Raw genomic sequence first — 12,507 nt, forward strand, 5'->3', positions numbered from 1 at the left:
ATTCAAAGAAGTAAAATGATATCAGCGATGGTTTCCACTGACATCTTGGTCAACCAGGATCGACATATCATAAGTCTGTGTTGGACTGGCAAAAGAGATGGGATGATTCACAATAAGGACATTGAGTACATTCCCATGTGTGTGGGTCAAGCGATACCATTAGGCAAATTTATCAGGATACGGAGCATGCTACTTATGAATGTTCGAGATTCGTTGTGCACAAAACGAAGTTAAAAACCATGCCCAGGGCCAGTTGTTACTGGAGCGTATTTTGGCGTTGGGAATTATATGGAAAACTGTGGAAAGGTAGTGGGACTATCTTCGTTCTGAAGAATGAGGCTAACAACACAAGTAGTAATTGATAATTGGCCCTACGTCGAGACTTAATTTCCGAATTGTAGTTTTGCTGAAGCAGGTGGTTTTGACTTGAACTTGAACTAATGTCGATTTACCCTGAAAAATAAAATACATATGAAAATGTCCTTACCCAAAATTGCCACAACCTCGTCGTCTTGTATCACTTCCAAACTTCCCGTCACTATAAAACATAAACTATCTATACTTTCACCAGTGTGATAAAGTAAATCGCCTGGTGCCGAATGTGACATCATAAAATGCATAGCTAAGGCTCTTAGGCATCCGTCTGATGCCAACCGAAATGCAGGATGTTCATTGAATACTTTCCGATTCAAATGAACACAAATGTCCGCTTTCATATCTTTCGGACAATAATTCAGTACCTGTTTGAAGAAATCATAGGAACTTTTGTGAATCGTAACGTACTGAAAATGAATCTACCTTTTCGGTGTCCAACCCTTTCGTCATAGCCCACGTGGATACCACATAATCCATTACTCTTTCACTCAATGCCTTAGGAACTTCATGAAGTTTCATAAACTCCCGAACATTGTTGAGCATGTCATGATATTTAGCCGTAGCCGAAGTCATTTGTTGTATAATTGTTGTTACATGACCAAAGATTGTGGCATAAAGCAAGGCTATAATATGAACAATTTGGATTTTTTGTTTAAATTAATTGAAACAACTATTGCTATAAGCGATAACTTCATATTGGCGAAGATATAAATGCTATAGCGGTATTCCTACACTCAACTCTGTTTCCGGACAGCGGCGAGGGTTCTTGAGTAAAGCAATACCAAGGTGGGCTCGTATGCATGATTTACGTTGATTATGAAATGATAGATACTCTGGTTTCATTGTGTTTTGGATAGTTTTTGCTGAGTTACTGGTGAACAGGTGTAGAGTCTGGTTCAGTGAGTATGTGAACATTCAAAACTGAAGAAAAGATAGATTGCGACAATTAGAATCTGACGAAATATCGATAATTTTTGTTGAGAAGATGAAATGCAATGCGAGTGTGTCTATAGATACAAAGGGATTAGGTGTGTAATTGAATGAGTTTGTATATTTGAACAATGAGAGAGTAATCAGATGAAAACATATATAATTTGTATATCGAGAACAAAATCTAATCTACGAAAGGTGACTTCACACACAGATATGTAGACATCAAAGCCAGACTATCTATTATTTTTACATAATCGCAGTAGATACACACATAGTACACTATCTTTATCACATAGCCCGAAAGTGTATCATCATTTTGATACAATATAGCATTTATAAGTTCATTGTATCTAGCATATTGAAAGCGTAATTGGACGTGGCAACGGAACGTGTCGAACACTGCACCTGCAATTATCATCATGCAGATGGTGAACACCTTCTCATTGTCCGTCTCGGCTGCAACATTTCCGAATCCAACCTGTGGATGTGGCCGCACAAAAAGATACGCATGGAAAATAATTGTATTGAGTCTTTTGCTGAGAATGAATGAAAATGAATTTAACATTTGTGATTATACCAAGTCCAGAATTCAGTGCAAAAGCGAGAGTGATCAATGAATTAATTAATTCACTTACCGAAGTCATGCATGTCATTGTAAAGTACAAAGCGGTTACATACATCGTCTTGCGGGACGGACCGTTGATCAGTTCTGGACCATTCGACTCGTTCGACCATATGTACGAATAAGGACTTTGGGTGACGTTTGCCAGCTTCCAGAGCCAACTGTACTGAACCTGAAATTAGAATTTTCAATAAGCCACCTATTCTGGTGAGTGGACTTCCATACTCACCCCGTTATCGGCATCACTTCTCCCTATTGAGTACCATATACACGCCAGCCAATGTGCTACTAGCATATAAAAACATAACAATAGAATTAACATGGCAGCACCATATTCTAAGTAGCGATCTAATTTTCGTACAACACGTCCTAATCGCAGGAGACGCACTACTTTGAGTGCACTAAAAAGGGAACCGATCCCGTCTTCATCGTGATCGAAGGCATTGAATACATCGTAAGGCAGACAGCTGAGCAAATCAATGATAAACCAAGATTTCAGATAGTTCATTCGTATCACTTTGGGGTCGCTAACAACCTCTCCACCCGGTCCAACGAATGTTGTGTGAAAATTTAAAACTGAAATTTTGAAAATTTGTATTATATCGAAATTATTTATATTTTTTAATGTATCAGTGCAATTGTGGCTTGGACCACAGTGGCATTATGGTGACGAAGGATTGGCTATAAATGTGGAACAACAAAAAGTGCTACGAAAAGCAGGGTAGGCATGGATGGATCCGAAAAGAGGTCTGAAATGCATATAGAAATACAGAAGCTTCAATCAATCAAACTCCGGGAGAAGCCAAGAAAGTGGAAACCAACATCTGGACAAAGGAACCGGCAAAATATAGGTCACGCACCAAATCAACCGACTTGAAGGATGGTGTCACAAGGATCAAGATACTTCAGAAGGAATAGCTCTTCGACCTTGAAAATGTACATGAAGAAATCACTGCTAACTATCAGAACTTGGCAGAAGTAATTACTGGGAGAAGAGACCATGATTGCGTAGCAGTTACCTCATGAAATAGCTTTGGGATTAAAAGATCTCGATGAAATCACTGAGATAGAAGACATTTGAAGGGAATAAATTCCACACTCCAGGCAAATCAGCAACAGATCAGATTTTCTCCCTGCGGCAAGCGATAGAAAAACTGTTTTAATATTAGTTGCACCATCTTTTCATCGATTTTAAGGCTGCCTATGATAGCATAGCCAGGGTAAAACTGTACACGGCCATGAGAGAATTCAGTACTAACTAAACTGATAGAAAGTATTCCGACGAAATTGACAAGACTGACTAGGCTGACCCTGACCAATGTGCGAGGCCAGATAAAAACGGCAGGATCACTCTCAAGACCATTTGACATCAACAACGGTCTACGACAACTGGATGCCCTATCATGGATCTTCTTTAACCTGGCCCTGGAGAAAGTCATCCATGATGCTGAGGTAAATGCAAGGGGTACGAGCCTCTTTAAGTCCACCCAACTACTGGCCTGGCTGACGATATTGACATCATGGGAAGAACGACCCGAGACGTGCAAATAAACAAAATATATGGTGGCAACGTTAGCACCAAAAACCAACCAACCAACAACATCAAACCGCATTGTTCAAACGGGAAGAATAAAGATAGAAGACTACAACTTTCAGACCGTTGATAATTTCTCCTATCTAGGGTCGAAATCACAACCGATAACAGCTATGACGATGAAATCCGCGCACGGTTGTTGTCAGCCAACAGAGCCTATTTCAGCTTACAAAAACTGTTCCGCTCGAAACGTCTCACCATAGGGTCAAAGCTCATCCTGTACAAGACAATGATCTTGCCAGTCCATGAGGACTGGTATTCCTCGGAGACTTGGGTTTTTAGCAAGAAAAATTGCGACCGTCTGGTCAGGGATCAAATCCTGCTCAATAAATTACGGTAGGCGGGTCACTTAATCCGTATGGATGAGGATGATCCAGTCCAGAAAGTCTATAAAGGCAATATCTATGGTAGAAAAAGAAGACGAGGCAGACCCTGGCTGAGATGGAGCAATGGCGTAGGTCAGGACGCCAGAGAGCTTTTAGGGATATCGAATTGGTAGGGCTCGGCGAAAAACCGGGGTGTCTGGAGTTCCTTATTAAGGCAGGCCTAGACCGGATACTGGTTGTTGCGCCATTGATGATGATGATGAAGACAAGGGAATAAATGCGATAATGACAAATATTAGACAAAGGTCTTCTGGCAAGAAGTTTTGAGAAAAATTTTGTATGTATGCTGCGCAAACATTCTGGCTTCACCAAAATAATGCTGTACCAGTCTGCCCAGGAGGGGTCATGTACGGTTTCTGGTGGATGGTGTACAATCTGGATATCTGAAAAATATAAGCTCGATGGATTTATCTGGGCAGATATTAACTGAGCGCATTTTTATAGCTTTAAAGCCCCATAGGGAGTGGCAACGAATGATTATTGCCTTTTCTGATTATGTGTCAGGCGAAAGTTGGCTTACTTTTGCCGCGTGAGATTCATGTTAATTGGGTCTCTTTAAACCATTGAATATTGTACTTACTTTCACCGGATCATGCTTCCACATTCTGTCCTAGGTTTAATAGGGTAAATGTAACCGTGATATTTACGCTGTTGAAGAAGGATAAAAACTGGATATTCAATGAACCCTATCTCCACCTCCATGTGGTGATCGCTGGGAGCTTTTTCTTAACGAAAAGCTGCAGACGGAGAAGAATGAAGGCGAGTCTCCCGCTTCTAAAAACTGGACAGAATGTACTAACTGGTTCTCCAGGTTGGTGATTGGTGGGCATTGCTGACAACCCTACACGGAAAAGAATCTGTTACGAAGCCACAACAGGAGTCTCGGACTGGACGGATAATACAACGACGAACCCGGCAACAACAAAGTAATAACGATTTGCGCATTTTTTCATGGAACGTGCGCTCCTTGAACTGAGATGAAGCTGCCAAGCAGCCAGCCGATAACCTGTTCGAATATAGCCCTGATGTAACAGCGTTACAGGAGATGCGTTGGACAGGGACCGGTTCCTTAGAGAAGAGTCACGACACAATATATTATAGCGGCCATCCAGTAAACCATGTGCTTGGAGTAGGTTTCTTAGTCAGCTAAAAAATGAAACCAGCGGCTTTGAAAATATAAGCGAAAGGCTATGCACTCTGCTTTTGCGAGGCAAGTTTAGAAATATAAGCCTCATAAACGTTCACGCCCCTACAGAGGAGACTGCAGAGTCGAAGCAGGATACCTTCAACGAGGCAGTTAAGCGGACCCTCAAAGCCTGTCCTAAGTATGATATCAGAATCATACTTGGAGATTTCAACAGTCAAGTAGGGACGGAGCCCGTATTCAGGCAATACGTTGGCTCCCATAGCTTATATAGGGATATCAATGATAACGGACTGCGGATTATTCAGTGAGCACTATCGCACGAAATGGTTAATGGAAGTACCTGGTTTGCGCGGAAAGCGGTCCACAAGACGGGACCACTTTCAACCAAATTGACCACGTGCTGATTGAACGCCGCCAACTCTCAGCCTTGACAAATGTCAGAACATATAGGGGGCCCAATATAGACTCGGATTACTATCTCGTTGGCATGGTGCTCCGAGCTCGAATTACAACACTACCTACTGAAGCCATCCACAACACAGCCCTCCGCGACACCTATAAGAGGGAAATGGATGTCGCAATAGCTGCAGTCAACAGAGGTTCTGGAGATAAAGCATCAACAAATGATCATCACAACCACCTGAAGAACGTTATCATTGATACGGCCACAAACATACTTGGTCCCAGTCGCAAAAAAAGTCGGAACGGCTGTTTTGACGATGAATGTAAGCTAGCAACGGAGCGGAAAAATGCCGCATACCGAGTAATGTTGCATCCTCAAAGAAGCGGGCACCCGCAGAGACTTATCACGAACTCCGTCGAGCGGAGAAGCGAATTGACAGACGGAAAAAGGAAGCCTGGGAGAACCAACAAGTCTGTGAACTAGAAAAGTACAGGGAGCAACCGCACCAGGTGCGGTAGTTTTACCAACAAGTGAGCAGGATGAAGCCTTATACACCTCGATGCTCATCCTGCCGATACAAAGAGGGAAATCTGATTTCCGACAGAATGGGCATATTGGCGCTACTGAGCAACCAGAATATCGGCAAGTTGGAGGTCCCGTCAAGTGAAGGCGACGGAGAAATACTACCACTACCAAGTTTAGGAGAAACAGTCCGTGCAATTCATCGGCTAAAAGATCATAAGTCGCCAGGAGCCGATGGAATTATAGCCGAATTGGTTAAATATGGAGGCGACCAGTTACACCAAGTGGTTCACCAACTTGTGCTCAAGGTATGGGACAGCGAATCAATGCCTGACTATTGGCAAAGAGGCATTATCTGTTTCATACATAAAAACACACAGTGCAGCAATTATAGAGGTATCACGTATCAGTCCCATCTATAAGATATTCTCAGCTATCTTGCTAGGTCGGATAGCCTCAAACGCGAAGAACATCATTGGCCTATACCAAAGAGGCTTCACTCCAGGCAAATCAGCAACAGATCAGATTTTCTCTATGCGGCAAGCGATGGAACATCTTTTCATCGACTTTAAAGCTGCCTATGATAGCATAGCCAGGGTAAAACTATACACGTCATGAGAGAATTCGGTATCCAAGCGAAATTGATAAGACTGATTAGGCTGACTCTGACCAATGTGCGAGGCCAGATAAAAGCAGCAGGATCACTCTCAAGACCATTCAATATCAGCAACGTTTGATGATGAGGATGGACGATTACGTAGCCTACATAACGACGAAATCTATGAACGATACCATGGCCGTCTGGTTGTGGATAAAATCTGGCTCAACAGATTGCGGTGAACGGGTCACTTAATCCGCGTGGATGAGGATGATCCCAGCCCGGAAAGTTTATAAGGGCAATATCTATGGTAGAAAAAGAAGACGAGGCAGACCCTGCCTGAGATGGAACGATGGCGTACGTCAGGACGCCAGACAGCTTTTAGGGATATCGAATTGGTGGACCTCGGCGCAAAACCTGGGTTTCTGAAGTGCCTTATAAGGCAGGCCTAGACCGGATACCGGTTGTTGCGCCGTTGATGATGATGATGATTCAATGAAGATTTCAGCTATTTCACTGTTATGGAAAGAAAAAGGATTATGTACTTGACGTTATGAATCCGCATCTCCATCTGAAGACAAAAGAGGGAGGAACTATACAAATTATCAACAGCGTAAGCTCGGTTTGTGATGTTCTTATATCAAAGGGCATATCAGCGAAAGACTAGCGAAGAAAAAGATAAGGCAGCTGTTCACCAACAAAACCACAGCCGAGGAGAAGATTGCAGAGCGTCTGAAAGAAAGGTCATGTATAAAACGTGGCAATGAAAGTTCCGGAAATCAATTTGCGAGACTAAGGGGTGAGAATAGTTGATGGGTAATAGCTGATTCCCGATATAGTCGAAAATGGAAAATTATTTTTCAATTTTGTGCATCTATGGAATATTGACTAATGAGTTACTCTATATTTCAATTTCAGCCTGTGGATACTTTGCCAACACGTTGGTCAAGTTGGTTCAACATAGATCTCTTGCTTTCATTGTCTGGGTTCGAAACTTTTCGGTCAAGCGTGTTTGTTTTCGTCTTTCTACAAGAAGGAAACTGTATGGATGTACTGTACCCCATAAAGGAGTAAACAGGAGACGCAGTGAGGGGCGCCGTTTGGAGCATAACATGAAGGGAAATGAGGAATTCCATAAATTCTACATTAGGAAAATATTCCTATCTTCAGCCCAAACCCCTACTTACTCTGCGAGACCTCAGACAAAGGACCTAGGCCGATTTTCACAGGGAAGTGTTCCACGCAGTGCACAATCTTGCGCACCCAGGCATCAGGACGAAGAACCGGTTAGTCACCGGAAAATACTTCTGACCGCCCATGAACAAATATGGTACGTAAACTCTTGGGCCAGACATTGCATCGCGTGCCAGAAGTGTGAGACCAAAGAGCACGTAAAAAAGGAAATAAGTGTATTCCCTCGGTCAACCAAGTGCTTCCACACTATCCACCTTGACATCATTGGCTTTTTGCAAGACTCACATGGACATAAGTATTGCCTCACAATCGACAGGTTTGCGCGATCCCCTGAAGCAATACCTCTGACTGATATTACGGCACAGGGAATGCCGTTTAAGTCTACCCTTTTTTCGGAGTTAGGTGAGCTCCTTGGTTTCAAACGCTACAGGACCACTGCATACCATCTGCGTCCATTGGGATGCTGGAACGTTGGCACCGGACACTAAAGGCCGCCTTAATGGCTCGCGACGATCCGTCGTGGTTGCAGTCTTTGCTTGTCGTCCTCCTCAGCCTTCTCGCAGCCCATCGAGAGGAGTTCACGCGGAGATGGGGCACGAAGAGAGTCTACGGCTTTCCGCCGACGCTGTACTGGATGTTAAAGTAGGGTTAAGTGGCTCTAGCAGGCTGCGTTTGTTCGGGGATGCGGTTTCGAAACTGCGGCTGACTCCACTTTCCCGACATACGACACCGTAGGTCAACACTCCCAGGGGCCTCGAGATATGCTAGCAGATCCTCACTGGGGTGGACGCTTGTAGGAGACCGCTATACAAAACCATATGAGGGCTCATTTAAAGTCCTGGAGCGACGGTAGCACTTCTTGAAGCTTGACTCCGGGGCGGGTTCAAATGAGTTTCCTTGTTGGGACTGAAAGCCTCTGTCGAACCGGAGGACGCTGCAAACAAGTGCCCGCGAAGCGTCAGGTTCGTTCGGTAATGGAAAATCACATTTCGGGTTCCTTCTCTGCACCCGCAGGGTCTGATTTGTATTCCTTGGATACTTGGGTTCTTAGGCAGAAAAATTGCGAACTCTTGGCCGCGTTCGAGATAAACATTTTTGGCCCCCTTCAAGGGAATGGACTATTCCGTGGCCTCTATAACGATGAAATTTATGAGCGACATCATGATCGTCTGGTTTTGGACGAAATTCGGGATGGGAGCGTCACTTATTCCATATGGATGTGGATAATCCAGCTCGGAAAGTGTATAAGGGCAATATTTATGGTCGAAAAAGAAGACGTAGCAGGCGTTCCCTGAGGTGAAACGATGGCGGAGGTCAGGACGCTAGGCAGCTTGTAGGGATATCGAATTGGTGGACCTCGGGGGCCTAGGCCTAGACCGAATATCCGTTGCTCCGCCGTTGATGATGATGATTCCCTTCTGCTTGGCAAACACTTTATGTTTCAGGAAAATATTTTTAAGATGTATTTTTACAGCCACCATAATATAGCGTCCTTCACAGGTAGACTCCTAAACCACGAGGTGGAAAGAACAATTCACCACGGTTCTTGAGATAAAATGGTTAGTCATCGTAACATGCGGATGCGGACTGATCTTTAAGCAGAATGGAAGTCATTTCGGTCATCAATACATTCAAACGGAGAAAAGCCGGTGGGCTCGAATACGAAACTTTTCCGAGAGAGTGGAAAACAGGGATGATCGATAAGATTCAAAGCAAGTGGATCCGTTTTGAGTGTGACAAATAGAGGGGTATCAGCGTGCTGCCTGCCGTCGCAAAGATAATGTCTAAAATAATCCTGGAATGCATCAAAGAACAACTTTAAAGCATGATAGACTGAGAGTAGGCAGGTTTCCCCTCGGGATCCTCCTACATCGACCACATCAACACCCTATGGGATATTGTAGAACAGTGCGCAGAGTTTACATCTTCGCTTCGCTTGCTCTTCATCAAGAGAAATCGATAGCGTGAACAGGAAGTGTTTCTGGCATCTTGTACGCAGGGGAGTTATTCCGGAGAAAATAGTAATAATTAGCAGATCGATATATAACGGAATTTGAGGTCAAAGCGGGGTCCGGTAGGATTGCATATTGATACTGATACTATTTCTTCTTGTTTTCGGTGACGTTCGGAGGGTGACATCTGCCCGCTCTCTCGCCGACTCATAGACCGAGGTCAAATATCTCTGGATTTGGAAAGAGTGGTAAGTACAGTTGGACTAAACATAAATGCCACCAAAGCCAAACTTCTCAGTCTCTCTGGATTATCGCACTCCCCCTGGCTGCTTTAATAGGTAGAGCATTGAAAGCGTTGATAAATTTGTATATCTAGGAAGTATGGTTTCTGCTGAAGGTTGCACAAAACTGGATGTCGTTCCACGCATTAACAGCGCCTGATCCGCTTTCGCTGCCTTGTCTAAAATTCAGAATTGCAGTTATTTCTTCTGTGTTGCTAATAATAGCTCATGGAAAGTTAGCTCCTATATCATCGGATCATGTTGGTCAGATACTGGCTTCTCAATATGCCAACTTTATGCTCTTCGGTTGTATTCTGATTGGATAATATACGCTACGCTCCGCAACGCTTTTAGCCTGCGTTTGGTCTAAGGCGGGGTAGTAAATTGATAAGGAAGTTGCCTTAATTAATGCCGGCTTATAAGTAAGGTGAGAATTATATTATATATTGATTAACCAGATCAAGATTAACACGAGGGTGGTCAATATTGAAGTAAGGGGATGTATTACATATGTTTAACAGCATACAAGGGGAGAAGAAGAGAAAATTGTGCGTCTGTAGAACGATTATGAAGTGTATGGTCCATAACAGGAAGGAAGCTTGCATAGTTGACTAATATTGAACGTACTTGGAAGAGAGAGGCTCAGGAGAGGTTTTAGATATGCTCCTTGGCAAATCATGCTGATTTCAACAATTGCACTGATACAATTTGATTAAGTTTTCATACTTACCAATATCTATGAAAAATATAACATCTACAATAGAGTCAACTACTAACAATGAAACATCTTCCGAGGTTTTGTTCTTGAAGGCTACATTATACGGCACCTGTAAGAGGACAAGTAGGTACAAACGAACAATAAATAACACACACAGGAGCAGAAACAATCATAAAACAACACATTTCATTTTAAATAAATGCTCATACACTATGTATGATTCCTTCTGCTTCAGCACGTTCCACTTTACAAGGTACTAACGTTCGTAATGCAGTGAAAAATATGAACGTGCAAAAACAAACAGACGTACGTAAGGACGAATAATGGGACAAATAAAAATTCATTTAGAATATTCATGTCATAAGATTCTGTTGGAAATTTAGTTTTGTATGAGAACACTACAGCCTGTGAGAGTATTGTGTTCTCGTCATGTCCTTATGAGTCTTTTTGCATTACTGTTACGTGATTTTACGTAAATTTTTCATACACAATACCCGTACATGTGCCGTGGAATATGAATTATTGTTGTTTTAAATGTTATGTCACACAAACGTCCTTTTTGAATTCAAATATACAAACCATGATAGCAGTATAAAACGTTAAACACAATATCACCCAATCCCAAATTGCTTTAAATGCACAATAGTGTAAAAGTATATGAGGTGGTGTCTTTGGTGCTTCCTGTCTATATTGTGGCATAATATCAGCACTTAGTGACATCATCTGTTGGGAAATTAATAAAATATCGATTTTATGATTGAATTTCTTTGGAAATTGTGGTTGAGCGAGAAAGAATGGAAGGAGGCGAACTTACATGTGCCAGATTTGATTGTTTTGTTGGATCCTTAAGCGTTGGAAGATGTGCACTAAATTGACGACTTCGTGTTACGGATCGAGCCAATTTCGCGAATTTTGAAAGACCTAGAACTTTAATATGAGAATCAACATTCAAATTTTAAAAGGTAACGGACACACCACATAAATGTAGAACAAAAAACACATAGTGCTAGTTTTATGGTATGTTTGTGAGCTTTCTAGAGTAGTCCTAGTAGTAAGTCGCTTGCTGTGCGATCAAGCAAGTTACATTGGTGCTCTCCTTTACTAAACAAAAAAGTGACATGTTACTCTATACCAAATTGACTAAATGAACAAAGTAATCTGAAGTAAGTTGAAAGAGTTGTCACCTTTTGAATGATAATATTTACGATATGATAGTGCATCAAAGTATCTAGACCTCGATATTTGTGGACAGTTTTAGATTATTATTGTACGCTTCTTGAAAAAGTTTAAAGTGACTTCCCAATAAATTGTCAGCTTTGAGGTCAGGCTGTCGGCGATGGTCGATCATCTCCTGGACGCCAAAGGTGAAGGGGGTGGATTTATCCCCTGCATCGTTTCCTCTCAGGGGTTCGGTGGATTCCATGTTGTACCGTGCAAGGACTAATTCCTCAGAAACTTTCTCCGTTCGTACGATGTTGGGATCAGCGACGCCTAGGAGGTCGCTAAGCTGAAAGTCATACCATACGACGAGAACCCCAGGAGACAGCTCGTGTGCTTTTGGTTGCGAAGATCCGCATGGATAAAAACAAACTCATCCGATCCTTATGCCTTCAAGGCGCCAGAAGCCCCAAGCGAATAACCAACCTGCTCTGCTCCGTATAAATGGAGAGCGACAGGAGGCACTGGAAAGGTACAAAGTCCGGTTCGAATCAGAAACGCAAAGGTAACAGTGTTACGCTCGGCGAAACCGGATGATGACCTGGATCCAGTCGACGCGCCAAG

At 42.8% G+C, this 12,507-nt stretch overlaps 1 protein-coding gene across 8 annotated transcripts in view; it reads right to left on the minus strand.

Moving 5' to 3' along the window:
• The window catches only part of LOC119655840 (potassium voltage-gated channel protein eag), a 274,252-nt gene that overhangs the window by 17,219 nt on the left and 244,526 nt on the right, over positions 1-12,507 (minus strand). For 6 of the 8 annotated variants that reach the window (XM_038061951.1, XM_038061949.1, XM_038061953.1 and 3 more), the window contains 8 exons: positions 11,540-11,652; positions 11,305-11,448; positions 10,738-10,834; positions 2,160-2,506; positions 1,944-2,102; positions 1,714-1,786; positions 799-998; positions 488-740 (listed from right to left, as the gene is read on the minus strand). In XM_038061951.1, coding sequence (XP_037917879.1) covers positions 488-740; positions 799-998; positions 1,714-1,786; positions 1,944-2,102; positions 2,160-2,506; positions 10,738-10,834; positions 11,305-11,448; positions 11,540-11,652 — 1,386 coding nt within the window. The remainder of the gene's footprint in view (positions 1-487; positions 741-798; positions 999-1,713; positions 1,787-1,943; positions 2,103-2,159; positions 2,507-10,737; positions 10,835-11,304; positions 11,449-11,539; positions 11,653-12,507) is intronic. The other 2 variants (XM_038061948.1, XM_038061952.1) reach the window with 1 other exon arrangement.

This window comes from Hermetia illucens, chromosome 4, assembly GCF_905115235.1.
Source record: "Hermetia illucens chromosome 4, iHerIll2.2.curated.20191125, whole genome shotgun sequence".
NCBI classification, from domain to species: domain Eukaryota; kingdom Metazoa; phylum Arthropoda; class Insecta; order Diptera; family Stratiomyidae; genus Hermetia; species Hermetia illucens.